We start from the raw sequence: 26,809 nt of genomic DNA, 5'->3' as shown, positions 1-26,809 counted from the left end.
ATCATTAAATGACTTTAAATAAATAATTAAATTAAAAGCACGCTCCCGCCTCGTTCAAAGTTTCCCGCGCTTTTTTTTTCAAGCCATAGATTATAGGTACATTTATATACTGTGCAAATCATGAAAGGTGTCTAGATGTGTCTAGACGCGGCGAAGTAAACGCCTAAAATAAAGGAACTTTAATTTAAATGGCCCCAGAGTTAGGAAAAGTAGATGTGAAACGGGTTATAGAAAATGCGTCTTTGTTTTTTATTTTTGAGTATTTACTATTATTTTGAAGCTAGAGTACCGTACGATCTAAGTGTATTTCATTCAAATCGGTATAGTAGGAGCAACTTTTGTACGATATGACTCGACCTATCAAATTTAGTTCATATTATCGCCGTGGTAATTATTTCGTGGCGGCACTGTAGTCTCTAGATATGACATCATAATTATTCGGCATGAAAGTACAATGTCGAATTATGTATTAGCTCGCTACGAATCTCCGCGCGCTAATGTAGCCCTAGATCGTTCTCAACAACAAGCAGTTGCCACAAAGTTCGAGTAATAAGAGAACTAAGTAGTTGCAAACCTTAGCATGTAACACTAACAGCTGAGTTTAGTTGAATCACAGATAACATAATACTATAGTAGAATGTATGTGAATTTATAAATGTATGTGAATTTACAAGTTTACCTGCCATTAACATGACACAAACTTAAATGCTGTGTGAACCAAAGTTTATCTTTGCAAATTGCACACACAAAGGGTTCGTTATGTCCTAGCAGCATACTTTAACCAGTTCAAGGGCTCAGTAGTTCTTATCGGATACCAAGGATCATTTTGAACTTGGAAATTCGATAACGATAAATTTCTGTTGGTTTTCATGACATATCTTCTATGGGGTTCAATTAGTAAAAAAATAAATAAATAATAAAACAACAGGACACATTGTTAACATTGTTATATTTACAATTATTCTTAAGTATAATATTTACAATTTTCATTAGGGTACCTTCAAAAATATATGATATATTACAAAATACAATACAGAACCTATATAAAGGTGGGTTAAATAACTTATTACACCTTTTCTTTCTAAGACTGTACAGAATTAATTTATTAATCACCTAAATACCTAATTTGTAATTATTACAATCTAAAATTAAGTACAAAATTATACTTACTTAACTATGTATAGAAAATCAGTTCTTAAGCATACATTATTACAGTTATATTCACATTTTATGCACTGCACATATTATAAGCTTTCATAAAAGATATGCATCTTGCGAGGTAAATTTATTTTATTTTCTAATTTACTTCTTCTTCCTCCAGTCTTTAAGTTACAAAGTGGCAAGAATCTCTGGGATTTATAAAAAAATAATTATGTTACAGTCTATTAGAATATTTCTTGCTTAATTATAATTGACACAAATTATCTTCACATCAATCAACAGAATAATATTATTATAAATGATATATTTACATCATTGAAATATACGCGGATGGCACAATCACTATTATAAAACTTTATCAGAATATATATTATTTGAGAGAGTGTTTCAAATTTAGAATTATTAATGTGTCATAGAATAGTTTCACCAGCAGAGTAGTGGTAATGTCGTGGTTTCCGATAAGATTGTTGTTGGGGAGGTCTGTATGTTGCATATTTATGTGGATGTCGGTTTAGCGTGTGTGGATGACCTGCATAGCAGTGTAACGTTAGAGGTGTAGGTGGTGGTCCGACGGGTGGCTTTGCTAATGCGGGTTTCCTTGGACTGCTTATTCTTCTCCATAACGCTTTTAGTCTTGGTGTTGCAATCCACACAGCCACCATAACACCTAATACTTGAGTTGCAAATATTCGGAACAAAAACACCCAAAACGCTGGTCGTGGTTGCGTTGACGGTTCAGTAGATGGCACAGGAGCTGCAAGCCAGTCGTCCCTCCAAGCAAATTCATATATCCAGGTGGCTAGTATACAAGCAGAAGGAACAGCATATAAGGCAGTAAATGCACCGAGTCGTAGTATGCTTTGATCAGTGTGTGCTTGCGGAGGACCATTCAAAAGCGGCCCTGGTGCTAGGGTCGGTGTAGGCCGCCGAAGAACTGTTCGAAGTCCTGATGCCAAAAATACGGATCCCAAGAGCAGACAAATAGCTTCGGGAATAATGACGAGAGCGAGAAGAGATTTGCTGGACTGATTTCCCACATAGCACGTACCTAGAAAAAAAAAGACAAATTTTTAATGCTTTTATTATTCAAGACTTTGCGGAGTCAACTTGCTTTGAAAGATAGTTTTAGCGGATACGGATTCTGTCTCGCGAGTTGAATAACATTCCAAATTTCCAATAAAGCACTTTCAAAGCGAACACCTACACAAACAGACGGCGAGAAAAAAGAATGCATTAATAAGGTCGTTTTAAAAGGGCCGATTTAAAATTGAAATACGAGCGAGCGAGGAGGAAAGGTGTCGTATTTAACGGCTCGAATAATGGTTAAGCATTTCTTTGGACGCGATGGATAATGGACGTGGAAATAATAAAATTCAAGAACAATGTGCACCAGATTTGATTGAAACAGCAATATGCCTGAGAATGGGACCTGTGGCTTTTAAATTTTTGTATAGAATAAAGGAACTTAATATAATAGCTTGTTGGTTATGGAGGAATGTTCTAAAAGTAAAATGATTGTATGTATAATAGGGCGTAGTGTACATTTGGGCGTTTGTGTATTTATCGCGATGAATTACATACTTATTTAGGATAAAGCTACCAGTGTTGTTGTCAAAACGTTTCTTTCTTATCTATACTTCAATAGCACCGCAACGCAAACTACAGTTTTATCTAAGTCGGCGCTTCTTAGTTCTTACATACAAATCTTCAGTGGGTAATTATTTACAGGGCACTTGCCTCGGCTGTATGTCGTGATTAGTAAAGAGTTCTAACAAAGCATTATCAGGCGGTATCTTTAATGTTCCTCTGCCTGATTTAAGCATTTAATTGTCTTAACGATAAGGCTATTCCAGTTAATAATATGTTCAAGTGTTTAATATTTATAAAAGTACTAAGTTTATCAGTGAACAGAAACTTTTTGTTACTGAGTCAATTTAATTAGACAATAATATGATATAACTAGAATATATCCGAATCCTGGCTGTTAACCACTCCGCAGACGACAAAGGATAGTTACCGTTACGTTTTGGTGAATATGGCTTCTTGAAAGTCCTACTACATACCTCCTTGTGCATTAAAACAGAGGATGGAGATGTGTAAATGCCCATTACTAAAAAAAGAGGATATATTCGAATTATTTGCAGACAGTAATGAAATCTGTTACGTAGCGTATAATTTGCTTTTAAGCTTAAATCTATCATCTACTAATAGCTCTTCCTGGATTAAGTAACAAAACTCTATAATTGAGCAAAAAAAACCAAACATTCAAACATTCTCAATGTATTTCGCGTTCATAATAGCTTACAGAATTAGTTCACCTTAGAGTAGACGTAAGTTACTGGACCCATTCAGTACTCACGTAGGAAATACATAACAGCGAATTACAATGGATCGGTTTCACAAAACACTCAATGTTGAACGCATGAATGCGTGCTCCCGTGCACTGGTTCAAGATTAATCGCTTTGAAGACGCCGCCTATCGAATCAAAGGAGTATTAAACCGCGAATTGCCACCGTTCTGGAGTTCTGTTACGGATGTGGATTAGAATAGTAATGATTTGGTTCGCTCGATAATGCTCGCCGTTGGTTCAAGGAAACATAGGTAGGTAGGTACTCGTTTGTTGTTCATAACATTGTGTTAAATGATTTAAGTACTATTCTAGAACTAGCTGTTGCTCCCGATTTTACCGCGTGGTTATGAATGAAGTGATTATCTTTTTATTCTGGTTATCCCCAGGATTAAATACTTAGCTTACGTATGCTCTGTACATGAGCGAGTGAGACTAGTTAGTTCTATCTATCAATAAAGCGTGTTTTATGGTGTTTTACACTACATTTATTAGCTACTAGCGGCTCGCCCCGACTTCACCTGTGGGATCTCGTTACTTATAAATTGTTTCACTGTATGATGATTCTGGTAACACCGATACTAAATTAGGTGCCTTAGTTGTATAATAAGGTGTTGTAATTCATTAATAATAACATTTTAATTTTTAACGCACGGGAAGTGTTTTATTTTTTTAATTAAAAAAAAAAATATTTAAGTTGAAAAATTAATATTTAAGTGCCTGGCATATTAAGTAATACCAGAAAAATTTTTTAGACGCTGTTTTTGTGTCTTACTTTCTCTTGTCACTAGTCATTTTTATGTGATTAATATTTTTTTAATATATATTGTCTAAGCATCATAAAGTATTTATATACCAAATTAAACTTATTTAAGTTCATAAATTGTTGTTAATACTGCTGCTTAAATAATGACATTCAAATCTCAAAAATTTATTGTATGTTGACTACGGATAAGAGCTGCTACGATACAAAATTTGATTTAAATAGGTCCAGTTCCGAAAATTAGTCCGTACAAACAGACAGACAAACAAATTGAAAAAAAAAATAGTTTTATGTCACTTCTAACATCCCATCAAATTCGGTTTTTAGCGTGTTTTTTATCTGTACAGAAATTTTACCCCTACATTATATTTCGTTGTAATATACTCGTAATATACAAGCACAATAAAAGTTAATTTATATACGAGACCAATATTAACAGGTAATGTTAATTATTATGTAGATAGTATTAACAACAGCTGCTTTGCCATATATACATTTACAGTGTGGATTTCTTCAAACATCATGTAGAAAAGCAACATTGTAAAATAACAATATAACCCTCATTTATTATTTCGCTATATAAACTTTAACCTGTTTCTTATCCACTACTAGTAAACGCTGTATTTGTTTGGTACACAAAAAGAGGTAAAATCTAGACGAAAATTAACAAAAACAGAGGCGTGAACAGTACTTATATATAAATTGGAGTCATTAAAAAGCCTCACCAGTTAATTCATCAGCGTCCACATCTCTAGTGACCAATACAGCTGCAGTTAGCGCGGCAGGCACGCCCCATGCTGCCAGCTGCAGCAATGAAGAGTGTCTATCATTGCGAGCTGATGCAGGAGTGGTAGGAGGTCGGAGGACACTCGCTCGCCAGGCGCCAGCTACTACGACCCACCTGGAAGTAATATATTTTCATAAGAATTGCCGCTTATATAATAGACTTATACCGGACGACTGTAACCTTTTCCTTACCCTTCCCTGTCTATTCTTTTATTTCTCTAGTCAATCTTTTCTTTATCATGCTACGAAAATGTTCATGGGCGGTTGTAGCGCTTATGCTTACCGTCAGGTGACACACGAGCTCTACTGGCGACGTTCACATAAAAAAAGATTTGTATACCAATGACCAATGCGGATTGAATGTCATATTTTAAATCTACTTAAACTAAAAGGTTATATATAATAGTGGTCTGCCCGGGCTTCGTCCGTGATACATGATTAATAGTAATCATGAATCATGTTCACAACCAACGGTGAAAGAATATTTGAAATTCAGTATTTCCTGAGATTCCGCTTATCAACAAACATACATACTCTTCAGATTTTTATAATTAGCATAGAAATATAGATTTAATCTGTTTGCTTCTCTGTGCGATATTGATTCATTTAATACCAATTATAGTAGAGGACAACGCAAGTAACAATTATATCCTCCACAGAGATCCGAGATACATAATAATTGGAAATATACAACTTATTTGGCATGTTATTGAAATGACTGTTGCCGTTGACTTCATAATTTAAATTACATTTTTACTAACTTCTCGAAACATTATCAATAACAAACAAAATGTTAATATATCTACAAATGTACTAGTTTTTAATTGAAATTACGCGAAGTTGAAAACACATCCAAAGATGGTTGCTAGTGGTTAATTAAAATGATTAAGCATTTTATTTTTTGACTAAACAATCAGCTGTTCAAGACAGGTGGTGAAGGTGCCGCATGACGGAATTGACCAAGATGTCTGAATATGCCCGTGAACGGAATGGCAATGAACATCTTTTAATTGCTTTTGCTTAACGATGCACATTAATGAATATCATTTGGTCGATTTGCATTTTAAAATATACTCAAGTTTATATTGTTGATGCAACCGACGTTTATAATATTATGTTTATTTATTTAATGCAGTTTTTCTACGATATTATTATCTCATGTAGATATACACGTACATATATTTAATTCATGTTGGAGTTATAAATATAATAAGGACGGTTCATTTAATTGGCTATTAGTTAAATTGGCTAAAAATAAAATAATCAATGCATTGCAATAATTTTTCAGTAGTAAGTAGCATTTTCTTTGGATGATAACAGTATCTAAGCTACTTTGATGCTACCGGTATTTACTTAGCGACGCCATTCGGTATTTAACGTAGGTATTTAAACAGTTAATGGCTCCTTGAAACTCGTTCATAGTTCTTACTGTACGACTATAGAGACCATCAGGCCTATGGATATGCCGTTTGATTTCTTGTGAAGCTTTTAATATGATAAACATATTTTTAATATGAAACCTATTTTTTATGAGTTTTAAATTCACAATAAACGTCTGGTCTAGCTTTTTAAATGAAAGTAGTGCTTTTCACGTGTTTATCTGCTTCGATGCATGAATATACGAAAAAATATTACGTATTAGTAGAACTACCTATATCGATCCTTGTTAAGTGTACAATTAAATCTGTCTGTTTATTACGGGTCAAAATCTACTCTAAAGCAGTCGGTTACATACAAACAAACACGTGAAGCTAAAAGGCGTTTAAAAAAAGTATATAATCTGGACACTGAAGTGCGTAGGTACCTATGAAATATTCGATATGGTGAATATTAAAATTCGTCGAGCAATATTAAAAACTATCATTATGTTTTTAACGATGTAGTCTTGTTTACTTTTCAATATAAAAACTGGTCCTCTAAACGAGCTTCTTGCGCTTGATTTCATGTAAATTACAATCCGACTACCCTTACTTAACTCGTTAAAACCTGTGACAGGTAAATCCTTCTAAAGGACAAGAAAGGTGTCGCCTTGTTTTAGGCCGACACCAACTTAGAGAGACCCGCAGGATAACTGCCTCGTCATTGGAGTTAACAATGCCTGGGAATTGTATTAGAGTTAATGTTAGATTGGTTGTAGGACCCCGCGGTGGCGTGTCACTGGCACTTGAACAAACAAGGGCATCTATTTGAACAGAACCGAAAGTGGCGATAGTCCAAACACTAGGTATTTGTTCGGCCGCCAGCGTGTTTGATCCGGCCTCCGACGCCAACACATGTTGGCTAACATTTTACTAATGTTTGTACGATTTGCATTGTGTTAATTAGGCTCTAGTTGAAGCGGTGTTTCAAAAGCTTTTGAAATCATAAAGCGCTAGAGAACTTAGTTTGAAATGGGACAACGTTAAAATTTCCGTATACACATAAGCGCCACTATAAATATTTAGTTTTTACAGTACTTACAAAGTGGATTGAAAATAATCATTCGAAATTATAGATTGAACCGAGCATTTGTAACGTGGGTTCACAAGAAATGCAAATGTTATTACATCGAGGCGCGAACGGACTGGTGCTTTTAGCATTTTATTTTTTCTTATTTCACATGGCGTCATGTCGTGCACCAAGTGGCCATTAAACGATAATGTTATCTGGCGGGAAACGATTGGTTTCACGCTATAAAATTATTTTTAAAGAACCATATAGGATTTTATGTAAATAATGGAAATCAAATAACATTCCGTTATGCTATTTATATTATCAGCACTTAACGTAAAGAATGAAGTAAGTAATTTTCTTTAACGTAGAGTGTAGTGAATAAGCTTTGAAAGTTTACGGACGGACATTAGTCATGGGTCTTTACTTTAATATCTAAGATATTGAATAAATTTCTTGACTATCTGTGTATGTAGATGGAGAATATTTGATAAATGTGTGCAAAGACTGAACCGTTTTTAGGATTCCGTACCCAAAGGGTAAAAGGGCAATCTATTACTATGACTTCGCTGGCCGTCTATCATAAGGCTTGGAGAGATAGACATTTGAAATTTTCAGATCTTATATACCATAAAGTTACCGCTATAATAAAAAAATAAAAATCGAGGTTAAGCAACGATGGCCACGGTCTTTAATTAAATTATTGCAATTTTATTTACATATGAATTTTGGCTTATTTGTACGGAATCCTTAGTGTGGCGAAATGATAGACTAGCAAGATTTTTATATCAAGTTTAAAAATTTTTCAAAGGGAAAATCGCTGTAGGGCTTCCTTTAGATGGTACCATGTTATGGACGGTCGCTAGTTGATAAATAACGCAAAGTATGTAATAGGATCTTATAGGTATACGTTTCATAACTTTCCATGGTGGCAGTTTTACGAGCCCACACACGCGGCGAGACTTGCCTTTTTGTCTTATTTCCACATGTTTCGGCCATCGTAAACGTTGACATGATATATGCCGGTTAACTTCGCCCTTGCTTTCGTCTCGCTTTTCGAACTTAATAGTTTACAGTTGAGGTGATTTAAAATCTCACTACCCATTATATTGGGTCATATTATTTACAATTACGTAGTCTTCGGTTTGGGATCATTTAAATGTATACTATTCTTCTTCTTCTTTTACTACACTATTGGTTTAGCATATTTAACGCGGCCGAATTTTATTGTTATTTTTTTTCAAATGTTTTCATAGTATTTTATTTATAACATAAAGCATTGTTCTATTGCAATTGGCATCTGTGAATTATAGTCCATAGAAATATTTGCTACGTCTCTTTACTTCCTTATTATGAAGTTTTCGTATAAATGAATTGTGATCAAATAGTTATCTACTATAGGTATTCAATATTTATTTTATCGATGTGGCGTTTGGAGAGTAAGATTTGCCTATTCAACTATATTTAGGCAAATTAATAAATGGACCGTAAACGTACAGTTTGATGAGTTTGTTTCATAACAAAAACGATAGCATATAATTAGACCAGAATTTTTTTGTATTATAAAAATCCAAGAAACTATATGGAAACGCATTGATTAGCAAATTGACTAATTTCATTTGGGGTATCAAACGCTAACCATTCGTAGAAGATGAATACGATGAAGGGACCGCGTTTATTTTTGGAGATCGTAAAATCGATTATTCGATTCGGGTAAGACTTGGGCCGTCTGCTGCATGCGTTCGAAACAGGATGCACTATTTCTGTCAGAGCCCTGCTTTGACAGAGATATGTTGCAAGATATTAATGTGCCGATTCTAAATTGGAACTGGGCGTTGCTATAAAACGGAAATAAAAACACATTACGACTCCTTTAAAATGCTTCCAGGAACTGAGAGATTCATTCGTATAAACGCCGTAGAGTATGGCATAGAGTATAGCACCTATTAAATATGATATTAAATATTAAAATATTGCTACATTTTAATTCGGTCAATAAAAAACTCGCAAATATGTTTTAATTTTAACAAAGGGCAATAAGAAGACTGTTGACTACACCTTTAACGAAGGCCCGAAATGGCGAACGAGTTCACAGCAGGTGTCTAAATATGGATGCATTTAAGTTGAACGGACCACCATATTTTATTAACCATTATATTAAGACCTACTTTAGCTTGCGCATCTCTGTTTTTCGAATAAAAAATTACTACAGCTCTCAGAATAGCATGGGTCTAATGTTTTTGGATGCATGCAGTATTGGAATGGATATTCGATCAACGCTGAGATCATATTTGATTGATGCCTTTTGAAGGTAAATAAATGAACTGCCTACATGTGTTACAAGGGTTAACGAATATTGGGTTTCTTTATAAGACATTAAATTATATTATTTATTTATATCCTGTGGAATGCAGATCGATTATATCTGTCGCACTTCGTTTAATTTATACGGCGGATTATTAACGTGGATTTATTCTCTCGACAGGCCGGTAGGCGAGACTGCGAGATCTTTTACGAAACTAATTATAGATGTCAAAGTGAATCATCGTCGTAATTTTTATTCTACAAAATTACATGGTCAATAAATAACGGACGTTTACTTAGTATGCTTTGTATGATAATTGCTTATCCAACATTAGTTCATTTGTATTTAATTATATCATTTAATTCGAAATTATAATGGTTCTTATTTTTCTTTCGGTTTACCGAATTATGTATTGAGAAAGAGTTTTCGTACTATTACATTTTCATCATAGCATCATTTAATATTTTTATCAACCCCCTTATAATAGGTAGTTATACTACCGTTCCTATTGTTTACCTTTATGCAACAAACTAACAAAAACTACTTCCGAAGTTGCGAGCGCATTTTTATTTGTTTTCAATAACAATAACAAAAACAATATCCGCGATTACATTCAATTGCCCACATCCCTTGCAGTTGCAAGCTTCTTTTTAATTGCCTTTCTATAATTCCCTTGAACTAATAAATATTGAACGATATTAATACCGAGAAGGCCGGTGCAGATAGACTGGAACCAGTAGGGTGCTCGTTAGAACCAATACGACCTGTCTTTTATGGTGTCTCTCGCTTGATTACGTTCATTTTATAGGGGCAAATTGCCAGTGCACCCAACCCTCGTTAAATAAGTAAAACAAAGCATGTTATCATCGAGTTCTATATAATTACATCTTATTCTTAGAGCAAATCTACTAATAGCTGATTTATTACCAGCCTGACCGAAGGAGGGTAATGTTTTTCGAGGGTATGTGTATTTCAAAAAAAAAATTGAAGTCGAGTTTTTTATATATACAATAATAATTTTACGATTATCTTATGTAAAAAATTATACACGGCAAAATTATCAATAGACAATGATGGATGTGGCTGTTTGCAGTCGAGTTAGTAATAAAATTACACGCTCGTTTATGCCAAAATAGAATGTTATTTCCACGAATGCTTGATGTATCATAAATTTTATTTTATGGAGACTGGTTTATGCATTTTATAAATCCATGTAGCTGTTTATTTCATAAATTATAGTATCTTTTGATATTCGTTTTATATTACAGATATAAATTGTTAAATTGACACGTAAACCTACGAAATAATAAAAAAAAACCAAGTTGTTATCTTCGGGTGTCTTTGACATGGATATCATTACCTCTGAAACTGACAGGCTGTATTTACATAATGCTGCACATTGCTTACTTAAGAAAATATGTTCATTGCATACAAAATTATCATATTTACATTTTCTTTCTTGCCCCGAACGTAACCGCTGATTGGAGGCGGACATACTGAATAATAAGCAGCCATCTTGTTACGGATGACCGTATATATTATGAATTGATTTTAAAATAGGAACATTTTTTACCACGCTTGTATATATCAGTTATACCTGTTTCTATTAGGTGGAATATATATATATACTATTTTATACATTGTTTTACAAGCGAGGGGTATAAATACTCAATTAGGTAGATACTAGGTAGGTAGGACACCAATAATCTCGACACAACATTCAAATTTTTTTCTATTCTTTAAAAATTTTATAGGCACATCCGTTGACTTTTTCGTAATGGACTGGTATCAGATTCTAAGCTACTATATTGTAATTTTGTTTTGTAATTGTAAATTGCAATGTAATTTGTAAATTGTATTTTTTTTATTAGATGTTTTGTTTTCTTTTGTTTCCCTATAAACAAGTTTGTGATGGTTAAGAAAAACTGTTATAAAATGTACGCTATATGACGCAGCATTGTCGAGACCGTTAGACATAAGCACTCGTAATTTGGACGGGAATTCTGAAAGCCAATTCTAACTCGTCAAATCTATTACGATCGCAATCGTTCCAATTTACAGTATTGTAAAGCTGTGTTTACACGTTCAGCCGTTTCTTGTGATTTACCTCCGCAACGAACCGGAATTATCGATACAAATATTTTTTTTATAAGACGTTCGTTGACAGTTCGTTACCGTATCGGGAGATTACTTTTATCAATCTGCATACAATATTCACGGTTTTCCCTATTTTGTTTCCTAATGAAACTCAATAAAGGAATAATGATTATTATACTTTATAATAATGTCAACAAAACAATCATTAATTACATTTAAATAGCTTTAGCTACAGAAGAAAATGATAAAATGTGTCGAGATGTGTTTTTGTAGAGGTTTAACAATTAGCTAGGTGAAATGAATAGTTGTTAATATATGAATTTATTATGATTTTTTTATATTATTTTAGTAACGTACGATTAGAATTATGATTAAGGCGGCTATCGTCATTACCGCTTACAATACTATCCTTTTGTGATTAATATTTGCTGCGAAATAACCGCGATAAGATATTGATAGAGATAGCTACCGCGGGCCACAACAAAGCAAGGTCGGATTAATACATACTTCCGATAGTGATAGACTTTAGAGATTATATCATATTATTATGATATCTTCGTAGCAAATTTTAAAAGAATGTCACAAACAAAATGGTTCTTTGAGGGACGAATTCATCTTTATATCACTCAATGCTTGAGGTACATCTCACAATGCCTTAATAAACATCAAAACAAACTATAATAATAAATTGTTATAATAATAATAATATATAATATTTCTTTCTTTCTTTCTAATAAATTGTTTCCTAAGAAAAACGAAGTAATTATGTTAATAAACCAAAGATTTTAGTTAAATGAATAAAAAATAACATTTAAGTAAATCACTTTTTCAAGCAGAACGATTCCTTGCGTAAATTGGACATGTGATTATTAATATTTGATAAAAATTTAGTGTAGGCGTTAAATTATTATCATAGTCATTGGACAGCAAGTCCAAGTATCTCTGGAACCCAATTTAGCGTCTCTAAAGAGTGATTATCATTTGACAGTTTGATGGTCGAGTCGGGATTAACATTCAATAGGTTTATTGTACTTATATACGCTAGTATAAACACAAACCACATTACTGAGTACCAAGCAAGAAACATTTTTAACGGTATGCATGATAGAGCGCTTTTTGTATGGGTTAATTTTGAAATTTCTATCATATTAAAATGAATGCAGATAGTTCGACAAAATGTTACGTGAGCTAGCGTGCTTTTAATACTAACATGTTCTTACCTCCAGTATTTTACTATCCATGATACATAAACAAGCCAATGTAATATATTTCTCTTACGTATTTGCTTGTTAATTTTTTTAACATTCATCCTATCTCATAAAGGCCCTGATACTATTTGATATGTGTTGAAAATTTGCAACATACGATATGAGCTTTCTATAAAACGCTTGTTAGTAACGACACAGAATGTAACGATCCGAAGCGGTAAGTCATTTCCAATGAAATACTTTTTTCTTACATTTGAACCAGTTTGAGGCGCGGGCACCGAGTTAATTGCTTTAACGACCACGTGACCAATCTAATTGATATTCGAGTGACCTTACGTTCGCAGTATTTTAAATTTTTGGAGTTCATGCCATGTTTGTGCGCTTTTGCTTTTGGAATGGAACAATAATGGAGAGTATTTATTAGGGCAATGCCCTAATAAATACTCTCCATTATTACGTTTATTAATAAAGAATTTTTACTCATAGCGAGTATCGTTGTGTCAGATTTACCACAGGAACTATTCATCAATAAAATAAGACGGATTCCAATACGACATACTTTCTCTGATCAGCAAGTTTTTTATGTAATTAAGTAATACATACTTGCTTTGCCTTCCAATACTAGTTCATGCGTGATTTCAATGGGCATTAAAAACACACAAGGAATTGAAAAACGTCCTCATTTATTGGGAACAAAGGTTAAAAATTAGGGACATATTACATAGGACGTAGGTCGTTACTGTATATTATGAGACTTCAAGCCTCATAGTCTTGCATGCCAGTATTTTCCGAAAGCCTATCTGAGCGAGAAGATGCAATAATATGAAAGCGACAGCAATATGGAAGTGTTCGGGGTGTGAAAAGGACACGCGCCGGACATAACTGCGCTTACTAGCTGCGCCCCGCGGTTTCACCCGCGTAAGTCCGTATCCCGTAGGAATATCGGGATAAAAAGTTGCCTATATGTTATTCCAGTTGTCCAACTATCTACGTACCAAATTTCATTGCTATCGGTTCAGTAGTTTTTGCGTCAAAGAGCAACAAACACACACACATCCTTACAAACTTTCGCATTTATAATATTAGTATGATTAGTAGGAAGTAGGATTATAGTTTATAGGAGGAAATATGATATTTTTAGCTACGTTTAAATTTTTAATCGTCATATATCAAATTAACGACATTAAATAACGAGGACGCATGTTATAGTTAAGTGTTAAGTAGGTATATCTTTAATTAGCTAGTCAAAAAATATAGCCTCACACAGGAAAAATGTATTTTCGTTAATAATATTTCGAAATTATTTATTTTTATTAATATTACTATTTCGGATCCTATTCAATGGAAACAAACAAACTTTTATTTGTGAGTCCATATTAGTTTAGATATGTTTTTAGTTCCTTGTTGCTTTAAATTTGATTTTCAATTTTTCTTTACCCCAGCGAGCGCTTTTTTATATTTCAAACTTAACTTACTTACTAATACTTATAATAACGTGAAAAGGTTAATAATGTTGTATTACCAGAAAAATGTAGGTAGCTATTTAAAAAACATTTTTTTACGGACAATATAAACCTTATTAAAAAAATGTGGGTAGGTACCATCTAGTAATTATCTTTTTTCCGGTCCGCCGTGTCGAGTCTTTCACGGGTCTTGTTAAGATCTTTTAACGAGCTGACCTTGCCTCAAACCTTGAAAAGAGATAGCTGCACTTTCCTTATATAAAGTCAATGGGAGTGAAAAAGAAAGAATACCACGCGGTCAACAATAAGCCTAACGAGAGAAATTTTCAATGACAAGAGGATGTAAACGCCAGAGTTACGCAATGGATTTTATATCGTATTTTATTTACAAACAGTGTTTTATTAAACAAATAAATATGAGAGTTATTTATTGATATTATTGACATGACTAACGAGAATGATGCGGACGCAGGATCATGATACGCTATAATATATCTTGTTCAAGAGCCACAGAGTTTATTTGTGGTTAACGTTTCAATATTCTCAGGTGTCTACTAAAACTGTTCTAAAATTTATGTTAATTGGTTTTCGTAGGCCAGCGTTCAAAGACCGCAGAGTAGGCGCGTTTTTTTTTTTTTTAAAGGCATGGTATCTTGTCACTGGTTTACTTTAAATGAGGTGAACTATTTTATTTTTTAATCTACAATATAACGTATTGCTTTCATTAGTAATTTCTTAATTGTTACAGTATGGAGCATATAAATACATTGCTCCAGATTGGTTCCTGCTAACAAATCAGTATGTTATATTTACCAACACGATATCGATATAGTGACCACAAGACATGTCCGTTGCGTTGCATCACGTCTTATTACGGGTATAGAAATCTGAGAGAGAAAAAAGACGCAGTAATATGACGCTTTGTAGCCATTGTTACATATGAATAGAAATTAACGATGTGACAAATATCATTTGTAATGATATAAAAATGTAAATAAACTTCGTTAAAATGCTTACTATTTGAATAAAAAACTACCTCGCAAAAAGTTATAATTATTGCTTGAGAAGATTTTTTTATCAACTAAAAGTTCTACCTATCTAATAAATATTATTCATGCGAAAATTACTCTGTCCGTATTTTATAACCCCTTAATCGCACAACGGATAAAATTAATTTACCTACAGTTGCATAAATTACCCCTTGGTCATAATCAAACACTACGAATGTGATCGTTAAAAACAATTGTTACTCATTATCACAATAAGAAACGATCATTTTTAACGTGACTACTATGTAACGTAACGTGAAAATGAATCCCTTACAAAGGTATGTTCGACAGAGTATACAACACAAAACTAGCGTGTACAAACAATAGCACATACGTTTAATATCTCTAATCAGCTGTCAAAGTGCTAACGAGCAGCATTTTAGGCGCGCGATCGGCACGGTCCCGATACAGAATCTAATGGGTGATTATAGCTTTGATGATGCCGCCGCGATGCAAAATACAGTTCAATGTAACCGCCTCTTTAACAGCCTCACTGTTTGGTTGCTATTGCTCTCGTATTTTATACGGCCATAATTAAATTTTCGAGAAACGCTCTAACAAGTTTCGGCTCGGTCGACGCGATGAATATTACGCTAATAAAATGTGATTTATATTGATGAATTGATAAATGCGAAATAACAATTTCGTCTCGATAAATATGTTGATATTAATTGATATAATAAATGTGAAAATATGCGTTATACAATTGTTAGAGAATAGTACGCTTTTGAGCTTAAATACTATTATTATTACAACCCCAGAAAAAGGCATTAGAGGGAAGAAATGTTCATAGCAGAAATGTGCAATATATTTTTGTATAATATGTCAAAATTCTATCAAGTAAATACAAAAATTCCTAAGATTTTCGAGTAACTATGAAGCACAAAGCGGAGTGATCAATCCAATAGAAAAAAAATGACAAAAACTTAACCAAGCTTTCCTAGTCTATATAGGATAAATAATGATTTAATTTAACTCGCATCTAAAATAGAAATGCCTTTACAAAAAACCAATAGCGATCTCGTTATGCTCCAAGTCAGTCAGCTATTGAATGTATCTCATTACATTAAAATTTATGATCATTTAGGCGTTGTTTAACATACAATTGGCCATTATTTCGGTCCTGTATCGTAAACGGGTTATTGTTAGGAGTCGTGAGATGATTATCCTATCTGGCGATTGTTCTCGCCTTATATGAAACTCGTTTCTTGACTTACCCTGAATTCTACGTACGGGTACTTGTATGTGGCTGGGGGGTTATATTAAGTGATTATGATCATGTGATATGTTGAGGCAGCTGATGCGTTGAATATGATTTATATAAAACAAATACCAGTTACTAGATTACAATAGATTTCGATAGCTTATTTTCGTTTGGTTCCATTTAAGAATCTCTTACTTAGACTTCGGTAATGCTTCCTACTAATATTATAAATGCGTATGTTTGTAAGGATGTGTGTGTTTGTTGCTCTTTCACGCAAAAACTACTTAATCGATTGCTATGAAATTTGGTACGTAGATAGCTGGACAACTGGAATAATATACAGGCAACTTTTTATTATCCCGATATTCCTACGGGATACAGATTTACGCGGGTGAAACCGCGGGGCGCAGCTAGTACATTATAATATAATATGAATGTACATCATATCATTAAAGCCTTATTAAATTAAAGCAAAAGTCAATTTAAGGAACATACTTCTTATACGGCCGAAATTTAAAGCACTTCACTACATAATATAAAACAAAGTCACTTTCTCTGTCCCTATGTCCCTATGTATGCTTAAATCTTTAAAACTACGTAAGAGATTTTGATGCGGTTTTTTTTAATAGATAGGATTCAAGAGGAAGGTTTTCATGTATCATAATACCATCTATTTAACTACTGTAACGCGTGCGAAGCCGCGGGCAAAAGCTAGTTTATATATATTTGTATGGCAGCACCATTGTTAAGTACCAATAGGGTACCAACTCAATTATTACACCCAAGTTTTTACTAACTATGCGTGTAGAATAAAGCAGCCATTATGTAAATTTGTAACAGATACAACAATCCCGAGATTCTTGTTAAGCACCATATCTAAGATCGTAACGAACGACATATAAAAATATCTTACAGCAATAAAGTAATTTGTACGGCTACATTTATCGTCTCTTTCACACATACTTGGTGCGTGCGAGAGTGAACAAGTCAGAGATAACAATAAAAGCATAGATACTGGGATCCCGTAGCGCAGACATGTGCATCTGCTTAGCTGGAAAGCGTAGAGTTAATTCCGAATAAAGAAAACTGTGGAGTCGAGTTATTAGAAATAAATTTAGAAATAAATTTTACATATATAGATTTCAAAAATAAATGTGTAATTTTTCTTTTATACTATAACTAGCTGCGCCCTGCGGTTTCACCTGCGTAAGTAATATCGGGATAAAAGGTTGCCTATATGTTATTCCAGATGTCCAGCTGTCTACGTACCAAATTTCATTGCAATCGGTTCAGTAGTTTTTTCGTGAAAGAGCAACAAACGCACATACATCCTTACAAACTTTCGCATTTATAATATTAGTAGGATAATCGTAATTCGTACCTACTCATTGTTTTTGTAAACAGTTTAATAAATATAATTCGGAATCTGTTATATTATAATTCCGATAAGTATAAAAGTAATTCAGGCTGGAATTAGTTGAAGTTCCAAGTTCTGAAATCATCAAGTAATTAAAAACACTGTAAAGCTAGCCCCTGATAAACAACCTACTTCCCTACATATAAATTCTATTTAAATTATTTGTACCAGCATAAACAAAACTACTAAGGCACCCAATGAAAATAAAACATTTCATCATAAACCTGTCTAAACATTTCTCTGTCCGACGCATCACTAAAACATTTCGTTCTTTTGGTACCGTGTTTAAATTACGGCCGTCGGGATTTCTGCTTACGATCAATAAATCAATAAATATATGTGGCCGTCCGTCCGTCCTTTCGACATTAATGGAAATCATTGTTTGTTTAGGACCAAATCCCCGCTCACGAAACTTCGCTATTAAACAGGAGCCATTTTTGGACCGATCACAACTTGGTATTCGACATCTTAAAACATTGATTGGACATGAAATATTACTATCTTGAATCCCATATTAAAATAATTCATAGTTTTCTTTGGTGATAAACAAAATCTCTTCTTATGTATCTACCATAGTACATTTTACATAAATCCGAAATAATAAAATTGAAATGAAAAACATAAATTGAAAAAATAAATAAATATGTCTACACAGACACAAGAAAAGGGTGTGTGTGTGTGTGTGAATCGCAAGGCCATTGCTCAAAATATTAATTTAATTTTTGTTGTTACTGATTTTTAATGTTACAATAAATAGAATAAATTTTATAGCCAAGATTTCACGCAAAATAAATCGTTTAAACACTATAATGAAAAACTATAGGTACAGGCGAAGGCAATTTCTCTCAAAAATAGTATAAAAACTATCTCCGAACTCCCAAAACAGCGAATGGTAATAAATTATGCTTTTTCAATGGGAGACGAAAAAAAGTCTACCTGACTGTGCCGACACCGCACAATGGCCGCTTCAAAATTTATTTAGGCAAGTTTTAAGTGTCGTTTTCTGATTTCATACAATAATTCAACCATTTGAACTAACAAAGCCTACATTTTTCCTGGAAAACGTGCCTTGTGGGTAACATAAAGAAAATTTAATTTTGAGGATATAATAAATCTCAGATTATAATCCTTTCGTATTATAATCTGAGCCTCAAGTCTATCTTAGTCTCTGTCGTATTGTCGTTATGGTTGGAATTTTTTATCTTTTAATTTTATACCAAACATTTTTAAAATTTATTTTATTTTTCATCACTGATAAAAATTACGGAAATAAATGTATATACGTATAAAATATACGAGCATCTAATCTGCATATACAACAGTAATATCAAGCTTTTGCATCGTAAGACATTTTTGCGCAATTCATTATGAAATTTTTCGTAATCAGCACCCATGCAGTCCGTTTAACCTTACATAATTATTGTATTTATTAAAATCTATCGAATTTCAACGAACACGTTGTGGCATTTACATTTGCCAAAATAAAATAATGTCCTTACTTACTTTATTACCCAAATCACTTTTAACGTTCTGAAAATTTGTTTTTCTTTAATTTTTACAGCATAATAAGGTGAGACGTATCTTCTCTCCCCTAAAATATGCTTGTGCATAATGTGTACACTACCATACCATGTTTATTATATATAACCTGCTATGTAAGTAGATACCTTGTGTTGTGACTCGTCGTGACTGTAGCTACATAGAAATTATCATCGATTTTAAAATTCCTTTCAAGCATCGCGTTCCAAGGTAGGCGGGTTAACCATCCTTAATTATATGCCTTTCCATCATACAAAACCAACAAACAAGGTATTTCAAGACAGCCCACCCACCGGCACGATTATTCTGATATGCCAAGTGCTTTATAAATATTATTACTTATAACAAATAATAATTATAGGTAAGTAGAACTAACCGATCCAATAGAAGCCACTTCGATATAATAATGCTGACAGTTCGTAAAAATATATACATATTTATTTTTAATCAAGTTTCATACCAGTTTTGATATATGCTAAAAAGATGTGGTAAATTTGCTAGAAGGCAAACACTTGATTACTCTCAACGCAGAGTTAAACAAATATTGTACGTAACTATATTATATGTAAGAAAAGTGATAGGTACTAGTTAATGTAAGGAATGCAATGGCTGTAGAACGTGGTATAACAATGAAAGATAATATCAGGGCAGGCCCAACGAGCAATGCAGGGTGTATCTGATCCGTGAATCGCGGTTAACAAGGCGCTCGTTCAGTATAATGTATAAGTTAACTGATTTACTGAATACAATTACCTCTAGACGAATATACATAATTATACTTAACACGGGAAATCAAACTCATCCGTTTGGGAAACACAAATCCACGTCAAACATATAACATCTCATTATTTTATGCGTCGGGAGTTAAAAAGAACATTACCACGTTCATTGTATTATTAACAAAATAATTTGAAAACTTTCGAGAAGTTCGTGATCTAAGGTACTTATAAAGCACCTTTAAAGGTTTTTTAATTAACAAGAACCGTCCTTAATCTCAGCATCACAATCGTCGGTGTACCCACTGAGGGGCCAACAAAGGCTCCAATAACGAAGGCTAGATAGGATCTTACAGCAGGCGGGTACGCGATCACGGTGAGAGATATGCAAGCAACGGCCCCTTTGAGAGTAAATATGGTTGAAAGTAAATAAAATATAGAATATGGCAAACTATTATAGCATATATGTAATTAATGGTTTATTACTCATGTAGATGTTCGAGGGTAAATTGGTTCAGCGTAATTCTCTATGCTTTTTTAAAAATCTTAATAGATTATAATAATATTAGCGGAGATAAACGATTAATTAAATATCGCCAACACATAGAAAGTTGTAAGCATAATTTCTACGTAGGTATGCCATAAATATAGTCATTAGAGTTAATTATAAATTTATATTACTCATGACAAAAACTAAATTTACCCGAAGTCATTATTTATTAAATTTATTATCTATTCTCCCGCTTCAACGCGTCGTCATAAAAACCGCATTAACAATGTAAGCCAACGACAACAGTATATAAAATGGAGGGAAATTTTTAAGCTTTTAAGCTTTAGGTGTATGATATAGTCGGGTCGGTTGTTAAAAACTAAAATTATTCCGCAGTGAAAAGTACAGTGATTACGAAGCGCTGTGCCGTCAGAGCTTATTGCAGGATGATTGAAGACTCAACCGCCTTCGACGCGATCCTGGCGGGAGCGAGATAAACGTATACGTGCGCTTATGTGAGAAAGAGATGTGAAGAGCTCAACATCTGATTAGCATCCCAATTACAGCGCGGGCGCAGAGAATCGAATCTCGAGATTAGTGCTGTGCTTCGAGGATTATAGTCGATATTTTTCAAGAGAATTGACCTGAGTAGAATCAAAATTTATAATAAATTATACAGAAAAACTGCGTTTGTTTTATCACGTTTATTTTTCATTTCAAATGAACGTTAATCTTTTATTAGTACTGTACTGTATTCAATACAAGCGTAAAGTGTTTCTAAATGATGTTATTGTAACAATACCAATATCCTATCACAGTATGAATTTTTACATAAATTAAGAAACAAATGATGATTATACCATAATCACAGTTGCTATTTTCACAGTAATCTATCTTTCACAGATAATAATCATTGGGTAATTTGATAACACAATGGCCTGTTTAAACAGCGATATCCAATTTTATCGATAACGCTATCGATTTTTGATACAACCCTACTAACGAGCACTGCACTCGAGGCGGGGCGTTCGTGTCGAGATTATATCGGCAGCCGCAAGGAAATTTAAAATAAACAAGAAATTATGAACAGGCCCTTGATTACATGCTTTGGTGCTGACCCGTATAAAACTAGCCAGAAATTTATGCTCAGAGGTCCTTGCTGTTGAACGTTATAGCATAGAAATTAAATAGGTAATAGAAATTAAATAGAAATTAACTTCCATGTACAGATTGATCTCAGTAAGTAACATATAATAAAAGTGTTAGTGATATATGTCTGTGCATGGAAGATCTATTACATATAATAATATTAGAACACTTTTTAACGCTATGTTTGCTGTCTGTGCATCAAATGTAAAGCTAGAACTGATTTTGATTCCATTTTCAAAAAATGTGTCATCAATTCCTTCTTTTGTGTTTTAATCTATTAATTCTATAAATCTTACAATCTCGTGCCGTGGGCAAAAGCAAGCGAAAGTGTAAAGGCATATTTAGACTTTTAAAAGTATATTTAGATTTATTTTATATTTACGCATAGACAGTCACATATCTAAATGATTTGACAAGCCAACATATCATTATTATCATTTTATAATTGAAATTTTCATCGGCACAGCTTCGTAAATAACTACAAAATTACTGTTATTTACAATGGGGTAATGGTTCCAGTCGTAAGATACAAACTCTCAAATTGCTGGCAATGATAGGCATGTAAAGTTGAAAACACATTATGCTTTCTATTCTATTATAATTTTACTATACTAATGTTGCGTTTATAAAGTTAATGAAGCTTTTCTTATTTATGTTTTAATGCAAACTAGCTGTAAGCATTTTTGACAAATATTTAGTGTCACTTATTAATGACATAAGTGTATCTGCATTCTACATATACATATAACACAAAATAAGGAATTCAATCCCAATTCAAAAGTAATATAGAAGATTACAGATGTTTATATCTGTATACTTACATTTATTACCACATTTACGTATACAGATATATACGTACTGTGTACAGATATAAAAAGTCATTTATTTATGTTATTTGAAGGCATATATATTAAGCGGAGACATCTAACGTTTCGGTCCTAGGAAGCACGTTCCACCAACCGCATTCAGAAAACCAATTCCACGTTACTCATTACTGAAACCACAACATGCTCGGAGCTAACTAGTTCCGTACTCATCTGTTATTATGTTAATAGACGCTAGTTTCAAACAAGGGCCCGCGTACGTTGTAAACAATTAAACCGGCACCTTTCAAGTGTCAATAAAATGCGATAACTACGTGTAATTGATGAACGGTCGATGGTAAGTATGTTGAACTTAGCCGAGTTTGCTATAGTAAGTACTTATATTTTTTACTAAGTATAAAGGCGGTAGAATGTTAACCTAAAATTATCAGCTTAACTCTTCTAGTTCACGGTTATTCATAATTTTGTTTAAACTAATATTCAAGAGTAACCATTCCCTTCTGAAACAACATTGAACTATTTATGTGAAAACGCCACTAAAATTAAACAAAAGCGTATTTCTCAACAAAATTTAAACAGAGGATAAACAAGGTGCATAACAACTATCAACATGAAACATTAATATCTGTCGAGGGCCCATCAGATATAGTATCAAAGAATGCCGGCCTCACATAAATCTAAGGGAAATTATCATAACGACTCGCTTACGTTAGAAAAATCTGCCTTTCTAAGAAATTAATAACCTCCGGTGGGTTATATTAACGATATTTTGGTGACGTATTCTGTCGACGTATCTATTTCTGTCATTAAATTAGAAAAAAGTTCTTAAAACTATTATTCATAGAAATGAAACGGATTTAAATTAAATAAAACTTTCCTTTGATTTGACTGTTTGATATTAATTTTTCTCCACACATATTTTTAACCACATAGTATATAGGTATTTATAATCATTTCTCGGTAAGCTGACTAAAAACATTATTGGTTTTTGACTTTCGAATATTATCACAGGTAAGGCACTACAGAATCTCATTTGAATCACAAAGTGCGAAGTGCAAGAAAGAAGATTTTATCATTATTGCGAAACTCTCTAAGAATGAGGTAAGCGCAAAAAATTGTCGGTCGAAAGTGGCTTTCGAAGGGTATCATCGATCCTTCGGTTCCTTGTAGCTTAAGTAATTTTATGTAGAAATGCAACGTGGCTGGTTTTTCTTGACCCACCTCGGACAAAGATTTTACGAAGTTCTCTGCAGGCACCATATAGTTTGTTTCGGGGGCATAAGTGTTAAAATATCTCTCGTTCATAACCTTGTAAGAGCATAACATTTGTTTTTGCCACTGTATGCAGCGCTCGTATTGTATAGCTCGTTTATTGTGAATAATTGTAAACAAAAAATAAATTTAATAAGCTCTTGAAATTTGTACTAAGCATCGACTGGATTATTTAGTGTTTGCATTCAACAGTTTTATCCAAGGAACCACAGGGATGTAGCACATTTTTGTCAGATTGTATATTGTATGTTAATTATTGTAGCTATATATAGAGTATTATTTTTTAACAAATTAATGTTGTACGATTAATGAATTGCATAGATCTAATGTTTCCGTGTTGTGCTCCATATGACTATTAAAAGGGAAAGAATGCTTCGAAAAACACTCTTCTACTTTATTTGACGTGCATTATATGTATATAAAACGCAACCTACATTCGTGTTCAGTTTTGACTAATGTTCCAAACATACCTGAATTATGATTGATCGTACATAGTTAAAGAACATTTCGTAACGACTTACTACCCATACATTTTGAATAACATTTGAATGTTGTTACACCTTTAGTAGTTGCTGTTACATCTAGTCTGAAATCTTATATATATACTGTATATATTTTTGTTATAAAGTTTTTTTTTTATCATAGTGATAGTTTACTGTTACGTGTTGATTCAATGCGTCGTGGATTGATTGTATACAAAGTTTTTGTTCTATTGTAAAGTTAAATAAAATAATATTAAATAAAGCTTAAAACTGCACTGTGCTAAAGGAACTAAATAAGTACATACTTTTGGTCTTCACTGGGCCTAGCTTTAGCTGTAAAGCTCATAAACTTCGTTTTTATATTTCTATAGGGATCGAATTAAGGACCCTTCGTTAATTCAGCATTCACGCACGTAAATTACGAAAGTTGACGGATATTATTTACTTGCAACGTATGTATTGAGTATATTCTTGTATTCAATACATAAGAGTTACAATATAGACAAACAATATGATGCTTGTTATTTCTAAGCTTGACATCATTGTCTTACTATAAAGAACTGACACCAAGTATTGTCACCTATTTCACGGGATATTTTGTAATCCTCCAGGTAAATATTGTATGTTTATAACAATAGGAAGAATTTATCTTTATCATTTAATGTTTAAAAAAAAATCACCTAGAGATCTACAATAAAAGAACACGTTCTTTGTAACGAAGTGACAAATGCTAATACATCAGTGACAATGTTTGGGATAAGTCATAAAATAGCAGGTAAGGAACCACGAGAAGTTTATTGTAAAAAGGTGTTATAGTAAGATTTACAAGCCTTTGTAGTAAACGATCATTGTCATTGAGTTTGCGATTTTTTTGCGTTAAACTATTATTGCCACTTTCTAAAAACTATTTCGCATTTGTTTAAAGCGAACGAAATTGCTTACTAAGTTTCTTGCTAGGTAGGAAACGTCGTATATTTAAATGTAGGGGCTCTATATATCAAACAATTTGTTCACGAATGTTAATGTTCTTAAATCTCACTAAAATATATGGCTACAAAAGAAACTCACCACACAGACGCTGCCATTCCAAAGTAGTAAAGAAGTAGAAAGACGACAGCGCAGTTAGGATTTGCCAGACCATCGTGTGCCAGTAGCATTCTTGTTGGCGATGTGGAATCTTTAGCACAGCCCGCGGCCGTGCGACCCGCCGCTGCCCTGACGCCCCAACCCGCTGCTGCTGCGCATCTGCACAAAGCCACTAGAACCAAGGCTCGTTCACCAGCACCTCCCCGATCTCCGCAAGCCAATTGAGCCACTACCGCAGCCAACGTACAAACAAAACTTAACGCTGCCCATGTAGCTAGCCAGACTTCCGCAGCTTTGCTCTCCCCAGCCTCCCATAAAACTTCCGCATCGCAATACTGCGCACAACGGCTCGATCCCCTTAACCAAATCCAACTATTTGGCTTAATGAGCCTTCTACAAGCACTTCTACTGTTAGCGCTCGAGGTATCCAGCGGTATCGTTCCAGAAACAGTTCTTTCGCCAGGACCTTCCATGCACATGTGCTCGTGGTTGTTTTCAACAGGAAAGAGGGAACAATCTAGCTCAGCGGGCCATGGGAAACCGAATCCTCTGAGCACAGGATAACATCTTTCGTAAACACTCTCGCACAACCCTCTACATGGTCCAATCGGTAAAGCGACCTTATCTGTACACATTGGGACGTAAACCGCGCATAAAAATAAATGTAACTGAGACGAACACCCATACTGAACCAGAGGGCTGAAAGTCTGAAGGGTGACATCGGCGTCAGCTTGCAAGGTATGCCTCGCCAGATTGGGCATCCCGGTTTGATTATAACCAATATTCTTGCACATCGCTACCTTGATAGGTTCACATATCCGTACCGTGGCTTCCGAAGCAATGTTCATAGCCAAAGTCAGTAAAATTGTCGCGTAGACACACATCATTTTGAAAAAAGCACAGTCACAATTCACAAAAAGTTTTCACTGCATCGTAAAGATTTCGCGCAAGTTTGCAATAACACTACACACAACCGTTACGGAACGCGTCATTTGACGTTGTGAAACGTGAACGGTGGGG

At 33.7% G+C, this 26,809-nt stretch overlaps 1 protein-coding gene across 1 annotated transcript; it reads right to left on the bottom strand.

Moving 5' to 3' along the window:
* Positions 1-977: 977 nt before the first annotated feature.
* LOC119839954 (frizzled-4) lies at positions 978-26,809 on the bottom strand. The gene is made up of 3 exons (XM_038366412.1): positions 25,772-26,809; positions 4,998-5,173; positions 978-2,209 (listed from the first exon to the last, which is right to left on the bottom strand). Exons 1-3 carry the CDS (start codon positions 26,674-26,676, stop codon positions 1,572-1,574), a joined length of 1,719 nt encoding a protein of 572 aa, XP_038222340.1. The 5' UTR covers positions 26,677-26,809; the 3' UTR covers positions 978-1,571.

Source organism: Zerene cesonia, chromosome 5 (genome assembly GCF_012273895.1).
Source record: "Zerene cesonia ecotype Mississippi chromosome 5, Zerene_cesonia_1.1, whole genome shotgun sequence".
Lineage (NCBI taxonomy): Eukaryota > Metazoa > Arthropoda > Insecta > Lepidoptera > Pieridae > Zerene > Zerene cesonia.
Note: the sequence above shows the minus strand (reverse complement) of the source record. Positions and strands in the feature narration are given on the sequence as shown.